The sequence below is a fragment of the Garra rufa genome, chromosome 8 (assembly GCF_049309525.1).
Source record: "Garra rufa chromosome 8, GarRuf1.0, whole genome shotgun sequence".
NCBI classification, from domain to species: Eukaryota; Metazoa; Chordata; class Actinopteri; order Cypriniformes; family Cyprinidae; genus Garra; species Garra rufa.
Window position 1 is genome coordinate 42045625 of NC_133368.1, and position 23237 is coordinate 42068861.

The following is a 23237-nucleotide window of genomic DNA, read 5'->3' on the forward strand; positions in this document are numbered from 1 at the left end:
TCTGGAAGTGAACTAATCCTTTAAAAGATATCATTGTTCAGTAAAAAGTAATTGTAAAAAGATGTATTTAAGCATAACTGGGTTTTTCTCAGGCTTGGCAGTGGCAAGACCCCTGCGACTGTCATTTTGGATGGTAAGAAGCTCTCTGAAGATGAGGATGATGAAGATGGGCAGTTTGTGGTGGAGGAGGCAGCTGTGCCTCAGCCTGACATACCTGAAATTGAGGTAGTGTAGATGCACCATATGCATATGTAGTATTCAGATTAAAAAAACAGCATGATTTGGACTAATTGACTTGTGTTTCATTACAGCGTAATTCACTTGAACTGCAAGGGAATGAGAAACATGGTGAGCCATGTGCTATAATAATTCATTCTGAAATGGAAATTCTGGCATAAATGATGAACTATGTGAATTAATCATTGAATTATTTGTTCATAGGTGGACTTGTGAAAAAAATCCTAGAGACAAAGAAAGACTATGAATCATCTCCATCCACAAAGTCTAAAGACCAGGTATGATACTATCTTGTGTTCACATTAATACCACTAGGTGGCAGTGCTATTCCATCTTACAGGGCCACGTTTTGTTTTTCACAACAAAATTCCAGTAACATGAGTAAAAGCGTTTCAAAATCTCTTCATCAAGGGAATCAGCATTCTTTTGTGCTCTACAATACCTCAGGGACGCCTGACCCAATGCACCATCAGTTTACTAAAGAAAGCAACTTTGCAAATGGAGTGGAGAAATGTAATTGCGGTCCCTCAGAGCCACTGAAGTGTTATTTTCTTCAACGGAGCTTAAATAATTAGGGCAAAACAAGCATGATGGCACCATTCATGCTGTTGTGATATTTAACACAGGTAACTACTGTGGCCTGTTTATTTGTGAATTTTGTTGGTTTTAGTGGCTTGGAGTTAGAGCTTGCTTGTGAATTAGTTTTAGCTCTGAGTTGTTTTACGGTTAAAATTTTGGGGGGATTTTATCTGATGGCCTTGTTCCTTTGGCCCATGAGGGTATACAGATTCATCAATGGAATATGTATTATTATTAAGATAGTCTTTCATTTCCAAAAAGCAATAAAACCAATTTCACTCTTTGGGCACAGTTTCAGTGTACTTTATACAATGTACGTTCCTTCTCTGGCCAAAACATTTGTGGGACGATTTTTCAGGACTGCTGAAATATGATTGTCAATCCAAGGTGGCACTTTAGCGATGTCTTCCCATATTGTTTTGGTTGAATTGGGCTGTATGTGAGCCATTAAAGCTGAGTTTCAAATCAAAATTGGTTTGATTTTGAGTTTTGAAGGCATCCTGTCCATGTCCTGGTGCAAGTGGCCATCTGCACTGGGTGGTCCACATTAGCCGGAACGGATGCTCCGGTCTATCTGTCGGTCACTGGCTGTAGGCCTGATGGATGCAGTGTTTGGTGGTGGCCTTCATGCAGAACCCCCATCCTTTCACCTCGACTTCCTACCTTAGTCACATAATGCTTAAAGAGTGAGTCGGCAAGTGGGGACAAATAGGGATGGGAATTGTAAGACATATTGAGATTTCTTGTAACAATTCTAGTTTGTTAGTGATTCATTAAATGATTTGAGGCAGAAAATATTTAATTTTTATTTCATACTTTTCTTAGTCTTTGTCTTTGTTTCTAAATAAAATTTCAGACTTCCAACAACAACAATAAAAAAATTATAATTATATTAAAGGGAAAGTTCACCCAAAAATGAAAATTCTGTCATTAAAGGATTAGTTCACTTTCAGAACAAAAATGTACAGATAATGTACTCACTCCCTTGTCATCCAAGATGTTCATGTCTTTCTTTCTTCAGTCGTAAAGAAATTACCGTAAATCCTCTAATATTGGCCTGTATTCCATTAGCGGCCCGGTCTCCAACATTGGCCGGTCTTGCTGTCAGCTGAGGTAAATAATGGCCGGTCTCTAATAGCGGCCGGGGCTATTATTAGAAACAACGTTTGTCTGGGCAGCAGAGTATGTGAGCGGAGCGGTGTAATTTTGAATGGAGGGTAAAAGTAGGAGCGTCGTGGTTTTCACTGCTCCAAGAGCGCTCCACCACTGCTCCATCACGAGTACAATTCATGCCAACGGTCCGTACTATAACTGCATAATAAGCAAGAATTCATATGTTAAACATGTTTAGCTAGCTTGATAGAGATGGATCACTCAAATCAGAAATAATGTGAAGGCTGTGATGACGGCAATGGACATGAGCGGTAAATTATTTCACAAGGAATTAGTTTGTTCCTTCTAGATAATGAATATTTTCAGGTGAAAGCATGATTTAAACAGGTACAACACTTATTCACACGTAATCGCTCTGTCAATAATGCATTAAAGCAAATGTAATGGTATCTGATTTCGAATAAACAGACATCTGTAAGAAATGCAGCGATCCATAGGTAAAATAACTGACGAAAATGTATTTTTATTTTCATTACAAACTTTGCACGGCATAAAGCAGCAGTTATACTCTTTTAATGCTGACAATGTTATTAGCTTTGAATTTGGTAGGAACAAACTTTGCACACTAAACACCAAACTCTCCTGTTACTTTATTTTTGTATTTTTTATATTAATATGGGACCGTTATATTTCAAACATTATTTCTTTTTTTTGACGCGGAGCGGTGTTTCTGATATCAGTGAGCGAGGTGTGGAGCGGGAGCGGGAAATTATGAACCCGGAGCTGAGCTGGAGCGGAGTGATTATTAAATGCGCCTAGTATTTTATAGGTTCAAATAGACACAAAATCTCATTTTTTTTTTTAATTCTACTGGTAGTTTGTTTTGCTCAAATAGAAATTGAGGCCTGCCTCTAATTCTGGCCTCCTTCTAATAAAGGCCTGGACCGCGATGCGCTTGAGTAAAATAAAGGCCCGGGCCTGTATTAGGAGATTTACGGGTATGTTTTTTTTTTGAGGAAAACCTTTCAGGATTTCTTTCAATATAATAGATATGTATGGCGCCCCCAAATTTGAAAATCCAAAATGCAGTTTAAATGCAACTTTAAGGGTCTCTAAATGATCCCAGCTGAGGAAGAAGGGTCTTATCTAGCAAAACAGTCGTTTAATTTCTAAACAAACTGACAATTTGTTATACTTTTTAATCTCAAATGCTCATCCTCTCTCATCTCTGCGATTTGCATGCGTAGTCTGTGTAATCCGGGTCAATATAGTTAGGGTATGTTAAAAAACTCCCGTCTTCAACGTCAAAATCACCCTACATCGCTGTTTTAACTATTTTTGTAAAGGGCATTTTCTATGTTCACTCTGTAAACACTGGTCGGTACTTTTGCAGCGAAGTTTTTCGACATACCCCAACTCAGACTGCACATGCGATTTACGGAGACGAGAGAAGACGAGCATTTGGAGTTAAAAAGTATATAAATTGTCAATTTGTTTTGAAAATAACTGGTCATTTCTCCAGAAAAGATGCTTCTTCCTTGGCTGGGATCGTTTGGAGCTCTTTGAAGCTGCATTTTAAACTGCATTTTGGAAGTTCAAACTTGGGGACACCATACATATCCATTATATGGAGAGAAATCCTGCAATGTTTTCCTCAAAAAACATAATATCTTTACAACTGACAAAGGAAAGACAAGAACATCTTAGATGACAAGAGGGTGAGTACATTATCTGTACATTTTTGTTCTGAAAGTGAACTAATCCTTTAATTACTCACCCTCATGTTGTTCTAAACCCGTAAGACCTTTGTTCATCTGAACACAAATTAAGATATTTTTCATGAAACTAAGAGCTTTCTGACCATGCATAGACAGCAACAGTACTACCACAATCTGGCCCAGAAAGATAGTAAGGACATTGTTAAAACAGTCCATGTGACATCAGTGGTTCTATGTAATTCTATAAAGGTGCGAGAATACATTTTATGCACAAAGAAAACAAGAATAATGACTTTATTCAACAATTTCTTCTGTTATTTGTCAGTCTTTAACATTCAAATTGATATAGATTTCTTCTCAGATTTCATGAAAAAATATCTTAATTTGTATTCTGAAGATGAACAAAGGTCTTGGGGTTAGAAACAATGACAGAATTACTGTACTACACTACTGTTAAAAAGGGGTTGGAGTCGGTAAGATTTTTTTAATCATGCATTTTTGATTGAATTCAAAAGTGACTAAGACTTTGATTTAGATTGTGAATTCAAATAAACAATGTTGGGGAAAGTTACATTTAAAATTAATGCATTACAATATTGTGCTACTCCATCAAAAAGTAACAAATTGTGTTGGAAGTAATACATTGTTGCTTTTGCATTACTTTTTGTCACTTGGGCTGGGTTTGCTTATTTATTTTTTAATAACAAAAGACCAAAAAGTTATATTTTTTGCAACGCTAAAGGCCCTTTCACACCAGAAGTGAAATTAATAAGCCTTAGGCTGAAGGGAAGTGCCTCTGCACCTCACTCCCAATTCCTCTTAACACAGGAACAAGACAGATGACCGTGAATAAATGGCAAAACCATGTAACTGGCATTACTTCTTTGAGAAAGTAAATGAGATATTTTGAACATTTAAAAGTAATGCATTGTAATGCAAATAAATGCTGTTCTTTTGTACTTTCTATTTAAAAAAGAATCATGAAAAAGAGGATTTCCACAAAAACCGTTATGTGGCACAACTGTTTGCAACATTAATAATAAGAAATGTATCTTGAGTAGCTAATCAGCGTATTAGAATGATTTCTGAAGGATCATGTGACACTGAAGACTGGATCAGTGATGCTGAAGATTCAGCTTTGCATCACAGAAATGAAATACTTTTTAAAATAAATTAAAATAGAAAACAGTGATTTTTTTAATTTCAATATTATTTCAAAATATTACTGTATTTTTTATTAAATTAATGCAGCCTTGGTGAGCATAATGGGCCTATTTAACAAAAACATTACAAAATCCTACCGAATCTGAAATTTCTAACAGTTTTGTACAGGATATGAAGGTTTTATTACCTCATATTAATTCAAAAGTTTAAATTAAAAATGAGAAGTTCTTATATATGTAATTTCTTCTCTATATGATGAAAGTAATGAGCAATGTCAAGTAGGTTTGATGTTGAAACTGAAGAGGCACATCTTTTTGGAGCATTATATGGAATAGAGCAATCTTAAGCTTTTCTCCGTATGTGTTGCACGGAAGAAAGAAAGCGATATCGATACAGGTTTGAAATGACATGAAATGTTCATAAAAGTATCATTCAGTTGCAGTTTTCTCTTTCATAGAGCATGAGCTCTGTGTGCTTCGGTGCTGGCGCGATCCCGATTGGTGTTTAACCTTAGCCGCACACAGTGAGCTGCTCCCAGCTGGCCCTTACAGCCAGCGCTTCTCCCTCCTGTGTTCTTGATTTCAAAACAATCAGACTGGATTTCCTTTCAATCCCAAATAATCAAATTAGATTTCCCCCATCAAACGCAGGCCAACTCCGGACTGGAATCTGAGCGCTGCTGGCCGCGCTCTCCTAATTGACTTAATTTAGCCTCATCAGCTCTCTAAATTCTCCATCTTAATTGCGGTGTATGAAATGGGTGTGTTTTCAGGGCAATACATGTTAACCCGGCACACTGCACCTCTCCTGTCTAGTCAGCTGTATTTGAAAAAAAAAAAAATCTGTAATGACTTCCTTCCTGACATGAAAGGGGGGTGAAGGTCGGTGCAATAAAGCGGCTGCTCTCCTGTAATCACGGTGTAACATCCAGGGTTAAAAATGTAAATATTGAGCTTCCTTGTCCTCCCCGATAGGTTTGAAGTTACAGCGCTCATAACTCATTCTACAAATATGAGCTTTCGCTCTCAGATCTCTACAGGATTTTGAGTTTACGGAGATCCCCACATCAAGTACGTATGACTTAATCTCCTCGGAACGACCACAGAATTTAGAGTTTTGACTATTTAGTCATTTCGAAGGTGAAACTGAGCCTGTGACTCATTCTGTGGCTTTATTAGCTTGAGCTTTCCGTTCCGCTTCGTAAGAAAAGATTTACCTCGCCAGGGTCGACAGAACTTCATTTATTAAAATCTGCTAGACCGTTGTTTTATATATTACGAGGGGCCGTTTCACCATCACGGTGCATTTTGCTGAAGAATTTGCTGTACATTTTGCAGCTGACCTTTGTTGTGACCCTTCAGATCACGTGTATGTTATTCTAAGATACTTCTTGTAGGGCGTCTTTTTTTGTTTTGAGAGTATTGGCCCCTGACAGCAGCTGCGTTTTCATAAGCATTTTTTCCCCCTTTCCTTTTCCCTCTTTTGCGCCATCAAATTAGCCTGATGAAGGTTTGCAATGTATAAATAAACCCCATGGCACACAAATGGATGGCTGTTGAGTGAACGCCACGCCAGCTCGCGCTCTGCAGAACAGGCAGGAAAATAAATAGTCATCCCTTCAGGCCCGTGTCTTTGTAAACATCTACCTTTTTGTTGGAAATGTAAAGGAAATGACTCTTGTTGCATTCTCAACATTTTGCCCTCACCGAGAGACGATTGACATCTCTGTGGAATGACCCCCGAGGTTACGGTGAAATACCACGGTATGGGTCTCTGAAGTCTGATAGCATAATTGGTTGCGTTTTAACCTATTATTTCAGTCCTACCGCTGTCTGGTTCTCATAAGCCGAACTGTCATACATTGCGGTTCTGTGGTGATCCGCTTAGCACGCAAGTGCAGGACGGTGATCTCAGCGGTGACCCCCACGGGGCCGAACTGACCCTTCCATCCTGTGTACATGACTCTGCCTCTCTGCACTTCACTTCATCCCAGCTATTTTTATGATGTTGCTGGACGGGGCCCATGTTTTCCCCAAGGAGGAAACCCTTAAACATTGCTAAACAATTAATCTTTACCCTTTGAGTCAGTGTTGGACTCAAAGACCCACCATGGTGTTTTTTTATACCAGTAGCAGGCTGTCTAAAAAGGACACTGAAGCCACTGGCCAGGTTTAATTTTTTAACCATGTAGTTTTTCTGTAAAGAATATTTGTGCATTTCGGACGTTTTAAGCTGATGAATGCAACAGCATTTTTAGCATGTGAAGTTAAAAGTTAGTTTTGATTCACATGTGGAATATTTATAAAGGTGTAAAAAACTGTAGCCAATCAGAATGTAGGGTACAAGCCAATATACCATTGTAACCAGTCCAAAGTTTTTTTTAATTGTTTATTGATGTCACTTTCAAGTGATCAGGTAGTCATTTCCTTCCCAACTAAAGACTGATCAAAAGGTTTATGAATGCAAAATAGGAGTGAAAACGACAAACTGGTCGAAATGTTGCATTTTTGAATATTGGTTCTGAATATCATTTTTACCAATTAAAACTATGAACTGGTTGGTAATGTGGTGCATTTTTGAATATCAGTTTACCAGTTGAAACCATAAACTGGTTAAAATATGGTACATTTTTGAATATCGTTTCTACTACTTAAAACCATAAACTGGTAGAAACGTGGTACATTTTCGAATATCGGTTCTGAATATCATTTCTACCAGTTAAAATGATAAACTGATGGAAATTTGGTACATTTTTGAATATCATTTCTACCAGTTAAAACCATAAACTGGTAGAAACATGGTACATTTTTGAATATCGGTTCTGAATATTGTTTCTACCAGTTAAAATAAACTAGTAGAAATATGGTAAAACCATAAACTGGTAGAAACGTGGTACATTTTCGAATATCGGTTCTGAATATCATTTCTACCAGTTAAAATGATAAACTGATGGAAAGTTGGTACATTTTTGAATATCATTTCTACCAGTTAAAACCATAAACTGGTAGAAACATGGTACATTTTTGAATATCGGTTCTGAATATTGTTTCTACCAGTTAAAATAAATTAGTAGAAATATGGTAATTTTTCAAATATAGCTTCTGAATATCGTTTCTGCCCATTAAATAGAAAAACTGGTAGACAAATGGTACATTTTCGAATATTGGTTCTGAATATTTTTACTACCAGTTAAAGGGATAGTTCACCCTAAAATAAAAATTTGATGTTTATCTGCTTACCCCCAGGGCATCCAAGATGTAGGTGACTTTGTTTCTTCAGCAGCACACAAACAAAGATTTTTTTTTACTTTTAAAGGTCTGGTACCCATCCACTGCCATTATTTGGCTGGCAGACTGCACCGGTTTTCGTCAAAAATCTTTGTTTGTGTTCTGCTGAAGAAACAAAATCACCTACATCTTGGATGCCCTGGGGGTAAGCAGATAAACATAAAATTTTCATTTTTGGGTAAACTATCCCTTTAAAATAAAAAAAACTAGTAGAAATATGTTACTTTTTCAAATATCGGTTCTAAATATTGCTTCTACCAGTTAAAACCATAAACTGGTAAAAATGTAAAATTTTCGAATATCAGTTCTGAAAATCGTTTCTGCCTGTTAAATAGAATAACTGGTAGAAATATGGTACGTTTTCGAATATCGGTTTTGAATATCGTTTCTACCCATTAAAACAATAAACTGGTAAAAATATGGTACCCTGATGAATATCAGTTTTGAATATCGTTTCTGTCCATTAAAATGATAAACTGCTAAAAATATGGTACTTTTTCGAATATCAGCTCTGAATACCATTTCTGCCCATTAAAATGATAAATTGGTAAAAAAAAATATGGTACATTTTCAAAAATCATTTTTACCTGTTAAAACAATAAACTGTTGGAAATATGGTACAATTTCGATTATTGGTTCTGAGTATTGTTTCGATTAGTTAAAACCACAAACTGGTGAAAATATGGTATGTTTGAGAATATTGGTTCTGAATATAATTTCTACCATTTAAAATTATAAACTGGAATTTCGAATGTTGTTTCTGTCTACTGAGTTGTCCTCGTGGATTAAAGTTCTCCGTCGCTGCGACGGATTTCCGTTACCTGCAACAAGTCTATGACGGATTTCCGTCAGTAGAGAATATGAGGGGAAAAGAAACGTGCATATATAAACGTATACGTTGTTCTGACGGCAAACCAAAAAATCATCTCGGCCGCGGCTGCAGCTTCTCAGTGACAACATAGTGACGCCGCTGACATCATTCACAGTTAGTTATTTAGCAGAAAACAGAGCAGAACTAGAATTTCGGCGCGGGTATTAATACACATTGGAATCTATCATTTGCACGTGCTTTTGAGTCCTGCTTATTAAAAGTGAAAGAGAGACTCATTTGCGCGCTCTCTTATAGATCATTGTCTGTGCACCCACAGAACGCGAAAAGGAGAGTGACAGATTTAAACAATTATTAAGGGAGTAAGCAAATGTAATATTGATTTAATACAACAGTTCAATAACAAGAAAATATAAAATGACTTGCGTTGTCTGACTATATCTCTATTGCCTGATTTTACTCTATTTCTTTAAATGAAAATATTTCTAAATAAGTAACAGCTCAGCCGCTGCGCATCTCTAAAAGCAAAACAGCGGTGTTTCATTCATGAATGAAAGCGCGTTTTGAACTAATCTTCAGTTCATGATTATCCACAAAGACAGTCACTTGCTTCGTTCCAGAATGAATCAGCCGTTCAAACGAATCATTTGTCTTACTGCCACCTGCTGGTGGATTTAGTGTCATTGTAACGTATACTTAGTTATTTAAAACGTAATATTTCTATATTAAAAATGTATATTTAAAACATTTATCTCAACATGAATTTATTATGCCACCTCTGAGCCTCATTTAATGTCTGAAATTGCACCTACAATCAAAGACTATAGAATACCCTTAAAGGCCTTTAATAGCCTTAAAGGGACTTTGCTACAAGCCACTTTTGTGTTCCTTTGTGCCCCCTCTGTAGTATTTTTTATTCATACTAATTTTATATGATTGGTAATTTAGTTGTCTTATTCTGCTATTATATTGTTTTAATTAGAAATTTAAAAAATAAAATATAATAAATACCTTTTTTTAATTTGACAGATAATGACATTTAATAAAAATTAAAACAATACCATTACAAAGGTAAAAAGAAACTGCCACTGTAAATCACATTATTGAGTCAATTATCACCACAAGGCTAATTTTTTATCAGAATTTTTTATTATTGATCAGAAGATGCTTCAACATGTTTTAAATTAGTAGGACACGCACTATAAGAAGGAAAAAAACTGCTAATAAAGTGGGTGTGTGACAGGTATGGCTGTAGAATGGTGTTTGGCAAAGATTTTTTGGAGGAAAAATTTTCAGTCAGAAGATTTTTTTTTTTTTGCTTTAATCCATGTGTCCTCTCGGGCTGCACGCTAAAACAAATGCAATGTTAGTGTAGTCTAATTCATAAACAAATCGTTAATTTAAGCAGTTTCTTTTAAATCGTTTTCACTCATGTTGCGGGTTTGAAATTGAATTACTATGACAAATAACTGAATTCATTAAAACAGTTACTAAATCAACATTTGACTCGCGTAACTGCAAGTTATTGTTCCTTTCAGTGATATCCGTTTCGAAATTAAGCAAATTTTTGCTAAAGGCATATGAAACCGTATGCATTTATTTATGAAGGTGTCTCTTTGCAGTGTTCTTGACTATTCAAAACTATTCCAAAAAAATTTAATCTAGGACATTTTTAATAGCCATTTCTTTAGAATAAAAATGTATGTTGTGATTAAAAATGTATAGGTATTTGACAAATATTGTGGTATTACTTTTTGTTTATCGCCCCATATCCTAATGAAAACCATGTCAGTTTTCGCTTCTTGAAGATGACGTGTGTGATTTCTGTGCCATTAGAAGCACCTAACTAAACTGCAGTATGTTTTAAGCAGTGAGTTTAGTGAAAAAACTACCTGTCTGTCCAAGCAGTGATGGATGAGCAGAATGTTCATCATTATTTGTCCAATTCTATTTGATGCTGCTAATGGCGAGTAAGTGACTTCAAGTTTGTACTAATGTCAGTCCAGCTTATCTCATGAATCATGTTTGAACTGAACATCTCAGATCCACAGAACCGTGACACAACACCACAGCGGCAAAGTGGATGTTTCTCAAGTTTATCATTCTCAGGAGCACTGCAAGACTCTGATTTTCCTTGCCAGAGCTCTAATTTGAACAGCACTGCTCTGCTTCTTTTCCTAGTTCTTTATTAGCACTCTATAAATCATGCATTTTGCATGCATTTCTTCATTAAGCAAATTGGGCTTGCAGCTGAAGGCACAGATCCACATAGCGAAGTAATGAGGCGTCGTGGTGGTGCAAGAGGCTTCGGCCAGATGCATCAGTGTCTCTGGAAGCCACCTGCCCCAGGCACACCGGCTCCACGTCCCACTTGTGTCACTGTCTGAGATAATGGGAAAACCTGTCCTCAGCTGCCTCATGCAAAACAAATATTTTTCTTGGGTCCAGTGAAGAGAGGGGAAAATGAGAGCCCCTATAAACGATTGATTTATGTCCTCTGAGACAGAAAGCTGGAGTTTTTCTTTTCTTTTCGACTGCGGGGTGAGGTGCAGGAGGACGGCAAACAGAGCGAATACGGCCAGGCCTTCGCGCTCCACGAACAGTGGGCCGAATGTGCTGGCCGGTGTTTGTGTAGAGGGGGTGTTTAGGGGCCAGGGAAACCACCCACATTGCAGACAACTATTAGACGTTTCAATCCGAACACTCTTGTAAACCACAGAGAGAGAGAGAGGGGGGAAAAAATTGAGTTAGTCTTTCTTCTCACGTTTGTTAGAGTTCTAGAGCAAAGCGGCATAGTTAACCTTTGATGTGTTTGTAATATAGTTACCGAACACAGATGATTAGAGGCCGACTCTTTATGAAAATATTTTCAGATTTCAAATCCTAATAGCGTTTGACCAACTGCATATCTGTGTAGGACTAGGTGTGCAAGTTTTGTATATTATATAAATAAAATAATATTAAATAAGTAATAGTTATATAAAAAAAATAACATACAGTTGAAGTCAAAAGTTTACGTAGAATCTGCTAAATGTGAATTATTTTACCAAAATAAGAGGGATCATACATTTACATATAGTCCACAAGAGAAAATAATAGTTGAATTTATAAAAATGACCCTGTTCAAAAGTTGACATACACTTTATTGTTACCTGAATGATCCACAGCTGTGTTTTTTTGTTTAGTGATTGTTGTTGCATTAAGAGCGGGGGTGAAAAGTTTTTCAATTGGAAGATCAAGGTAAATTTAACTTATTTTTTCTTCTGGAAAACATGTATCTTCTATAGCTTCTATAGCGTAGTACTAAATACTAATAATAAAAAAGTACTCATCTTCATTCTGTTCAAAAGTTTTCACCCCTGCTCTTAATGCATTTTGTTTCCTTCTGAAGCATCAGTGAACATTTGAACCTTCTATAATAGTTGCATGTGAGTCCCTCAGTTGTCCTCAGTGTGAAAAGATGGATCTCAAAATCATACAGTCATTGTTGGGGTTCAAATGCACAATTCAAGCATATTTTATGGGAAATATCTTATTCAGGTCAGTACTAAATAAACAATAACATGCATTTTGTATGATTTCTCTTATATTAGTAAAAAAAAATTAAATTTAGCAGATTCTGCAAGGTGTTTGTAAACTTTTGACCTCAGCTGTAAATTGATGTTTGTATTTTTAGTGCTGAAAATATATAGAGTGAATTGAATTATGAATCAATTCGTGGAAGTGGAGAATTTGAATCATAAAATTAACCAAACTTTCAGCTCTCTAACAACATTTTTACTGACCTTAGCGCTGTCATACTTACAAGCTGAGACACAGGGATTCCAATACAAGTCTAATAATGCTTAATTGCCAAATAAGAAGTTCATTAAAATCATCAAGATATTTGCAATTTTGTTCAGTGACACATCTTCAGAAAAAAGTTGTGAATATATTTTAAACATTTCGATTACATTTAACACAGTGTTAAATTCATGTAACACTCAGCCTATTTTGAAAAGAAAGTTTCTGGTTATTGTGTTGTCATGTAGCTCAAGTTTGATGCTTCCCACCTTAGAAAGGAAGATGTTGGTGTTTATGGCCAGAATGACATGAGTTCAGCTTGAAACGAGGTAAATGTGAAGTAGTTGTTACCGAATACTGTTGTAAAATAACTTCACTGCCATAGCCTGTTACTAAAATAAACAAAGTCATGTCTTGCATGAGGGTGTGTGTGTGTCTGAGTGGGACGGAGGCAGTAAGAGTAAAGCCTGTTGGCCTAGTGCCACACACAGTCTGTGGCCCCAGCTGAGTAAATAGACACGGGCCCTGTGTGCCGGGGGGGGGGGGCCTTTTGCGCTCAGGCTGAAGGGTGACTGGGGCAGACCAGGACCCCCCAACCACACCGCATACAGAGGAGGCCTTCACTAACCATTCACTCACATTATGGATCCCATGTCTCTTTCGTTTTGATCTTTATATACATTGCAAGGTTTGTATAATTCCTGCCTTGAAATTCTAAACATTTGTAGCCTTGACATTGAAAACCACTAAATGCAGACTTCTCCCTGCTGCCTTTTTTCCCTAAAGTATATTGTTGGTAGGTATAGATTTCCTCTAACCTCATTTATAGCATTCATCTGAAGTGCTCCCTCATGGGAGTGACTTCCCACTATAGTCATTTTTCAGCATTTTCCAATCGTAAGCTTCATTTACTTAGTTGTTTGACAATCAGAGGACACGATTGGACATTAACAGCCCTTGCGATTCAACTCTAGACTTATGGCTTTTGGTTTTGCAATACTAACCATAGTTTAACCATGGCATTTGTAGTACATCTGTGGTTATACAAATGGTTTTACTACAATAAAACCAAGGTTAATTTTTGTAAGGGCTAATGTACTTCAAGCGAAATTGAAGAACGAACTGACGCAATGTAGTTTTGGAGAAAATCAGGTTTTCCAAATCTCCAAAATGAAGTTTGTTTGGAATTTGTTTCATGAGTTCAAAACAGATTGCCAAAGCAAACTTTCCAGAAGTGTTTTCACACTGGTAAGCACCTTTAAACTACCATTGGTCCACGTGCACCATTTTTGACGTGGAAATCTTCTACAGTTCGGTTAGTTTGTTTGTTCCGTTGAGGTCAGACATGAGTATAAACATGAACGCACTAAAAAGCTGCTTTGTAGTAGAAATGAAGTTGTGATTTTAATTGAAAGTGACACTGAGACAGGTTATTTCAAATAACGTTTTACCCCTAAGCTAAAAGCGGAAAAGTTCATCCACAAATGAACATTTTGACATTTACTCAACCCTTATGTCGTTCCAAATGTGTATTTGACCTGTGACATGCAAAAGAAGATATTATGACAAACATGTCAACTGTTTTTGTGTAAACGGTGAAAGTCAGTGGGGTCCAAAACAACAACATTGGACCCCATTGACAAAAAAAAAAAACTGAGACATTTTTTAAAATATCTTCTTCTTGTGTACTACAGAAGAAAGGCTAAGTATATCATGCTCATCTAAGTTCAAAGCCATGTATTCAAAGGCTAATTGTTGTATACCCACTAAAAAAAGGTACAAAAGCTGTCACTGGGGTGGGACCCTTTCGAAAGGTACTAATACAGTGTCTTGCGAAAGTATTCATTCTCCTTTATTTTTTCACGTTTTATGCCTTATGTTAAACTGTGTTAAATTCCTTTTTTTTCCACATCGATCTACGCTGCATGCACCATCATGACAAAGCAAAAACAGAATTGTCATTTCATACATTTATTTAAAAAAAAAATAATAATAAATAAATAAATAAATAAGTACATTGCATAAGTATTCATATCCTTAACTCAGTAGCTGAAGCACCTTTACAGCCTCAAGTCTTTTTAAGTATGATGCAACAAGATTTGCACATCAGCATTTGGCAATTATCTGCCATTCTTTGCCTCACCTCTTCACCTCTCAAGCTCTGTCAGCTTGGATGGGGTCTGTCAGACATTTTCAGGTTTCTCCAGAAATGTTTGATTGAGTTCAGGCCCAGGCTCTGGCTGGACCACTCAAGGACATTCGCAGAGTTGTCTATAAGCCACTTGCTGTGTGCTTAGGGTCATTGTTCTGTCGGAAGGTGAACCTTCTGCCCAGTCTGAGGTTCTGAATGCTCTGGACTGGGTTTTCATCTCAATAATTTGGTGCATTGAGTTTTTCTTCTACTCTTGACGAGTCCCTCAGTGCCACTGAAAAACAGCCCCACAGCATGAGGTTGCTACCACCACACTTTACTTTTGGTACTCTGCAGCTGATGAGCAGGGCCTGGTTTCCTTCAAACATGATGCTTGAAAGTAGGGTTGGGCGATGTCGACCAATTTGGCATCGTACGATGTCTAATGTGAAACATCGCGATGGACGATGGCATCGTCTGCGGGGGGAGGGGGTGAGGGATGGTTGTTGTTAAATAATTTATTCATAACGAATTAATTAATTGTAGCCTACCATGTCCACGAGTGCTTAATTTGAGCCGGATCCTGTTCTGGAAAATGTCCGATTTTGGATTTTTGCGTTCCGGTATGTTTTTAAAGATCCGGAATTAACAAGTGCATTAGATCATGACAGTGCGTGCGTGCAGACGAGACAAGATCAAGCGCAGGTTTATATAAATGCATTTGGAGGATGTGTGTTGGTCCTTAACATATTTTTGACCAGTCAGCTTTTTTAAGTTCAATAACGCTCTCATTATTTGCTTACTGCTTAACACACTCTCTCCAAACGCATTTAATGAGCAGCGGAATGTTTAGAGAGAAAGTATCAGAAATAATACCAAATCAAGCGAAATATTATGTATTAACATTATAAACACTATAAACATAGCTATACGTTAGTTACCCTGACTCCAAAACGAATGATTTAAATGTAGAGGTATTCAGAACAGAACAGAAATGAAACAAAATATATAAAGTTAAGAAACTAAAACAAAGCGAAACTAAAAATAGCGCGTTGGGCTCACGCACCTCTGTTTTTCGGCACAAATCCAAGTGTTCCAACTAGGCTTTGTATTGTACATTCGTATTTCGATGGAAAAAAAGATATACTCTTGTTTTTGTTCCAAGCTCTGGCATATTTGGTGTAGTTTATTTAATCTAATTTAATTAAAATTATTTTGATTTTTTTTTTCTGCTGTTTTTGTATGCCTCATTTATTAATGTAAACGAACTTTCATGTAATTCGTTAGGAGTTCACTGTAATTTATATTGTGATCACTAACAACTTCCTTGTTATTATTTCCTCATAATAATAATAAGAAAATAAGAAAAGATGCAGAAACTGAAAGCATGCATTTCATTTGGCTATATAGGGATTTAGTGTGTGTTTTTCGTGAGCGGGTTGCTGCTGCGGCAGGGGCGGGGCGGTGCGGGGGCGGGGCGGAGGATCGCGATGCCGGCTCAGCATCGTGATGTCTATTGGCCATCGACGATGGACGATGGCATCGTCTATCGACCCAACCCTACTTGAAAGTGAGGTGCATCAGACCATTCAATCTTGTTTCACAGAATCTGAGGGTCCTTGAAATAGTTTTTGCAATTTCCAAGTGTGTTTTCATGTGTCTTCACTGAGGAGAGGATTGAGACTTGCCAAATCACCATAAAGCCCAGATCAGTGAAATGCTGCAGTGATGTTTGTCCTTCTGTAAGTTTCTCCCATCTGCATATATGATCATGGAGCTCAACTACAGTGACCATCAGGCTCTCAGTCACCACTCTAGCCAATGCCCTCCTCAATTGCTCAGTTTGGCCAGGAGGCCAGCTCTAGGAAGAATTGTGGTTGTTTCAAACTTCATTAAGGGTAATAGAGACTACATGCTTCTGTGAACCAATGCAACAGATTTTTTTCTGAACCCTTCCCCAGATGTGTGGCTTGATGCAATCCTGTCTCTGTCCTTTTATTAGGATGTGTGTGCCTTTCCAAATCATACCCATTTCAATTGAATTTGCCAGAGGTTAACTTCACTCAAAGTGTAGTAACATCAAGCAATATGAATGCTCTTGAGCTAAATTTCAACTGTCCCAGATAAGGGTATGAATACTTATGCAATTAAATCGTTTAGGTTTTTAAATTTTAATACATTTGCAAAGATGTTTTTTGCTTTGTCGTTATGGTGTATGGAGTGTAGACTGATATAAGAAAAAAGTAATTTTAAGCAGTTTAACATAAGGCAGCAACATTACAAAACGTGAAGAAATAAAATGGAGTATGAGTACTTTAGCAAGGCACTGTATGTACCCATTTACTCAAGCCATCCTTGGTGTATATGACTTTCTTGCACTTCAGGAGGCCTTTATTAACACCCAGGAGCCATGTGCCATGGACACTGTTTTTTTGGGCTTCAAAAATGCCCATTCACTGCCATTATAAAGATGGGATAAACCAGGACATTTTTAATATAACTCAGATTGTATTCATCTGAAAGAAGAAAGTCATATACACCTAGGATGGTTTGAGGGTGAGTAAATCATTGGGTAATTTTCATTTTTAGGTGAACTATCCCTTTAAGGTACTAATATGCACCCTTTATGGGTAAAAAAAAAAGAACAAAAGTGTACCTTTTGAAAATGTACCTCCCCAGTAACAGCTTATCCTACAAATACATAATTATAACTTCATGTTGAAACTTTGCTAAAATGGGCCATAAATGACAATGGATTGAAGAGAAATTAGGCAGTTGTTTAGGCTGTCACCCCTTTTTTCCATTCATAGGAGACTCTGACAGATCTCCAACAGACGATTTCAGTAAAAGCTTTTTTTTTTTTTTTAAGAACTGTGACATTGTTTTGAGACCGCTAGAATTGATCTGTTTCGTCTGGTTCTGTCTCTCTCTGCAGGATCGGTCGCTGGTGTCGGAGGCGTCTCGTAAAAAGGAACGCGAGTTAGTGGCGAAGGAAATCGAGCGCCTGCGTTCGTCCATACAGACGGTGTGTCGCAGTGCTCTGCCTCTGGGCAAGATCATGGACTACATTCAGGAGGATATGGACTCAATGCAGAACGAACTGCAGACCTGGCGCAAAGAGAACAAGGAGAATGCACAGGCTCTGCTACAGGAACAAAGGTGCCACTTGCATTTTAGCTCTGTCTCTAAGCCTAGTACAGTTGAGGTCAAAAGTTTACACCCCCCCTATTAAAATATGCAAAATGTTAATTTTACCACAATAAGAGGGATCAAACAAAATGCATGTTATTTTTCATTTAGTACTGACTTGAAAAAGATATTTCACATAAAAGATGTTTACATATATTCCACAAGAAGAGTCAATTTGACCCCGTTCAAAAGTTTACTTAACACTTGTTTCTTCTACTTATTTTTTTAGTTTGTTCACTGATAGTTGGTCATGAGTCCCTTGTTTGTCCTGAACAGTTAAACTGCCCACTGTTCAGAAAAATCTTTCAGGTCCCACAAACTGAATGATCCACAGCTGTGTTTTTCTGTTTAGTGATAATCCTTCAGGTCCCACAAATTCTTTGGTTTTCCAGCATTTCTGTGTATTTGAACCCTTTCCAACAATGACTGTATGATTTTGAGATCCATCTTTTCACACAGAGGACAACTGAAGGACTTATATGCAACTATTACAGAAGGTTTAAACGCTCACTGATGCTCCAGAAGGCAGAAAACATGCATTAAGAGACAGTGGTGAAAACTTTCGAACAGATTGAAGATGTGTTCCTTATTTTGCCTAAATATCATACTTTTCCATTTAGAATTCTCCATTCCATTCATACTTAACCCTTCAGAGGCTACAGACGATAGTTACATGTTTACCGGAAGACAAAATAAGTTAAATTTACCCTGATCTTCAAATTCAATTCAAAAAGCTGTCACCCTGTCTTTTAATACATGGTTTTTCCTTCTAGAGCATCAGTGAGCATTTTAACCTTCTGTAATAGTTGCATTTGAGTCCCTCAATTGCCCTCAATTGTCCTCAATGAAAGGATGGATCTCAAAATCTTACAGTCATTGTTGGAAAGGGTTCAAATCCACAAAAAAGGTAGAAAACCAAAGAATTTGTGGGACCTGAAGGATTATCACTAAACAGAAAAACACAGCTGTGGATCATTCAGGTAACAACACAGTATTAAGAATCAAGTGTATGTAAACTTTTGGACATGGTCATTTTTATAAAGTCAGCTATTATTTTGTGTTGTGAACTATATGTAAAAATATTTTATGTGAACTATCTTATTCCGGTCAGTACTAAATAATAATTACATGCATTTTGTATGATCCCTCTTATTTAGGAACAGTAATTAACATTTTGCAGATTCTGAGGGGGATGTAAACTTTTGACCTGCCTTACTGTATGCTGCCAACACAGCATCCTAGCTGAAGTGACACATCTTAAAGAGATAGTTCACCCAAAAATGAAAATTCTGTCATTAATTACTCACCCTCATGTCATTCCAAACCTGTAAGACCTTCATTCATCTCCAGAGCACAAATTAAGTTATTTTTGATGAAATCTGAGAGCTTTCTGACCCTCCATTTAAGGCCAAGAAAGGTAGTAAGGACATTGATAAAATGGTCCATGTGACATCAGTGGTTTAACCTTAATTTTATGAAGCTATGAATAAGGTTTCTAGCTGCTTTCTTCATGCATTAAGCTGTTTCTGTCTATATCTCAGAATCACAGACAGCGTTGTGGAACCTCTAAAGGTTGAGCTCACTGAACTGGAGCAGTTAATCAAAGACCAGCAGGACAAGATCTGCACAGTCAAGTCCAACATCCTAAAGAACGAGGAGAAGATCCAGAAGATGGTGTCCAGCATTAGCTTCTCCTCGCAGACGTGAATACCAGCACATCCCAAAAGAAACCTGAAGCACTGAGCGGCAGGGAGAGCTCCTGTTTAACAGACCTGATGTCTTTGAGCAGCACTGAGAGAATTCAGAAGGTGCAGGTACAGTCAGGAGTCACTCTCCTCAAGCCCCCTTCATGTAAGGTGCCTTCTGTAAGACCCAGGATCTGTTTGCGCTGGTCCGTCGGGATTCTCAAACTCACTCATACGCCGCGGTAGATTTGCACTCGTCACTTGCTTGAAAGATAAATGTGTGTGGTCACCATTCTGATGTGTCCTGTATTTTTCAAATAGGACTTCTATTGATCTCCATGTTCTCTTAGGAAAACTGACTTACTGGTTTATTTTATTTTATTTTAATTTTTTCCATTCAGACTGACAGGTGTTTTGGTCTCACAAAAGAACATTGGCAATATATCATCTATGTATATATAATATTTAAATATTTATGTATATGTGCATAGAAAACTATGGAAGCTTGTTTCTGCCTTTTTTATTTCTGGGATTAAATAATAAAAAGTTAATCATGACTTTTTATCTCACAGTTTGGACTTTTTTGATCAAATTCTAAGATGGGAAGTCAGAATGTGAGATGTAAACTTGCAATTGCAAGAAAAAAAATCTGAATTGTGCAAAAATGTCACAATTTTCTTTTTTATTTAGAGCAGTTGCAAATTATAAATTTAGAATTCAGATTAAAAAGTCAGAATTCTGAAAGCCAAGTAAACTCAGACTGGTGAAAAAAAAAAGAAATTCAGAAATCTAGATTTTTATTTTACAATTCTCCAAATTGTGAGATTAAAAAGTCATATTTTTTTATTTATTTATGCTATGGCAGAAACAAGCTTTTATAGAAATATACTATGACATACACTACCAGTCAGTGTAAGATGTTTAAGTTTTTTAAAGTCTCTTCTGCTCACCAAGCCTGCATTTATTTGATCCAAAGTACAGCAAAAACAGTACAATTCTGAAATATATTTACTATTTAAAATATCTGTTTTCTGTTTAAATATATTTCAAAATGTAATTTATCAAAGCTCTGTTTTTAGCACCATTTCTCTAGTCACATGATCCTTCAGAAATCATTCTAATGTCCAGATTTGCTGCTCAAAAAACATTTATTATTATTTATTATTATTATTATTATTATTATTATTATTATTGTTAAGTTGACAATTTCAGGTTTCTTTGATTAATAGAAAGTTCAATAGAACAGCATTTTTCTGAAATAGAAATAGAAAGTAATATTATAAATGTCTCTATCATCAATTTTGATCAATTTAAAGCATCTTTGCTAAATAAAAGTATTAGTTTCTATAATTTTCTTTTACAAAAAAGAAAATACTGACTCCAAGCTTTTTATGGTATAGTGTCCAAGAGTGGATAATGTTACAGTAGCTTTTTATTTCGGATAAATGCTGATATTTGAATCTTTCTATTCATTGAAGAAACCTGAAAAATTCTACTGAACTGTTTTTAACATATGTGACCCTGGACCACAAAACCAGTCTTAAGTCGCTGGGGTATATTTGTAGTAATAGCCAAAAATACATTGCATGGGTCAAAAATTTAGATTTTTCTTTTATGCCAAAAATCATTAAGAAATTAAGTAAAGTTCATGTTCCATGAAGATTTTTTGTAAAATTCCTACTGTAAACATATCAAAATGTAATTTTTGATTTGTAATTTGCATTGTTAAGAACCTAATTTGGACAACTTTAAAGGTGATTTTCTCAGTCTTTTTGATTTTTTTGCATCCTCAGATTTCTGATTTCAAATAGATGTATCTCAGCCAAATATTGTCCTATCCTAACAAACCATACATCAATAGAAAGCTTATTTATTGAGCTTTCATATGATGTATACATCTCAGTTTTGTCAAATTTAACCTTATGACTGGTTTTGTGGTCCAGGGTCACATATAATAATAATGTTTTTTGAGCAGCAAATCAGAATATTAGAATGATTTCTGTAGGATCATGTGACTGGAGTAATGATGCTAAAATTCAGCATTGAAATCACAAGAATAAATGACATTTTAACATATATTCAAATAGAAAACAGTTATTTTAAATAGTAAAAATGTTTCAAAATTTTACTGTTTTTGCCATACTTTGGATCAAATAAATGCAGGCTTGGTGAGTAAAAGAACTTTTAAAAAACATTAAAAATCTTACTGTTCAAAAACCTTTAACTGATAGTGTAATAATTTTTTTATGCCACAGTTTGAACTTTGAACTTTGAAGTCATTGCCTTTGGAAAAAAAAATCTAAAAAACGTTTAAAATTCAGATAAAAAGTCTAAATTCTGAACAATTCTCAAAATACAATTCTCAAAATTCTCAAATTTGAAATAAAAAGTCACATTTATTTTTTTCTTTATTTATGCTGTAACAAAAACAAGCTTTCATAGAAATATACTATGACATATATCAATACAAAATATATAAATATATTTTAATGCAACGTTCTAAAGCTGTTAGTATGCAATAGAATTTACAGATGAGCATTAGAATTGCCAAAAATTGGAGACACACTACACGCGCACCTCTGCACTTTGATGAACGAGACTGTAAAACGGCACGTCATTTACCAGTACACATCAAAAACCTCTCGCTTAGCTTAATATATGTTCAAAGAAACGAGATGAGATTACATAAATGTCTTTTAAGTCAATTTAATGTACAAAAATCAAGAAATGTATATGTGTATGTTACAAATTCATATCAATAATGATATTTCATTTGAGAAAACATGACTGAAAAACTTTCTAAGACACTTTTTAGAGGGCTGTTGAAGTTTTCCACTGCGAAATGAGATCCGTGAAGCAATTGTTACATAGAAAATTTCTATTTTGATAAGGTTGACAGGAAAAACTGTGTTAGATGAAGCAATAACAAGCAAAGTTGATCCGCTGGTCAAGCACAACGTTTAGAAAATCTTCAGCATGTATATCCAGTACCAGTGTTTAGATGAACTTCACATCTAAACCACACAGCGTGAATGTCAGTAGAATCAGACTTCGATATACAGCTTATATCAGTATTATCAGCTGTGCACCATGACACAAAATACATGCTATTTATTTAAAGACCAAACAACTTAAACGTCGCTAAAATATATTTCCATTTACTTTGTAAAAGAGCCGACCATTTACACTGTTCTTGCTGTACATTTTGTGTATATGTTGTTTGTATCATAGCTCACAAAGGAATATTAATTTTGTAGTGAAGTCTAATAAACAGTTACATTTCTGTTAAAACACAGTCATTATTTTTCCTATTTTGTTTGGTGGCGCCAGCGACACAAAAATTACACACGTCACCATTGAGTAAACATTGCGACATTTTAATGACTGTTTTGAATTGCATTTCAGAGCAGCGATAAACATGCCAAGTGAATGTTTCTGATGAAGCCTGGACGTGTTTAACGTGTCACACGCCGCGCTCTGGAAAGCTGACCCGGTGGGACGCAGCGCAAACATTGAAAAACA

The 23237-nt window shown here is 36.2% G+C and overlaps 1 protein-coding gene across 1 annotated transcript in view; it reads left to right on the forward strand.

Annotated features, from left to right (window-relative positions):
- LOC141340190 (TRAF3-interacting protein 1-like) overlaps positions 1-22971 on the forward strand; it is a 115462-nt gene extending 92491 nt beyond the window's left edge. The window contains exons 12-16 of the mRNA XM_073845116.1: positions 93-225; positions 312-348; positions 442-515; positions 17777-18000; positions 19572-22971. Of these exons, the coding sequence (XP_073701217.1) occupies positions 93-225; positions 312-348; positions 442-515; positions 17777-18000; positions 19572-19737 (634 nt within the window). The 3' untranslated portion in view covers positions 19738-22971. The remainder of the gene's footprint in view (positions 1-92; positions 226-311; positions 349-441; positions 516-17776; positions 18001-19571) is intronic.
- Positions 22972-23237: the final 266 nt, after the last annotated feature.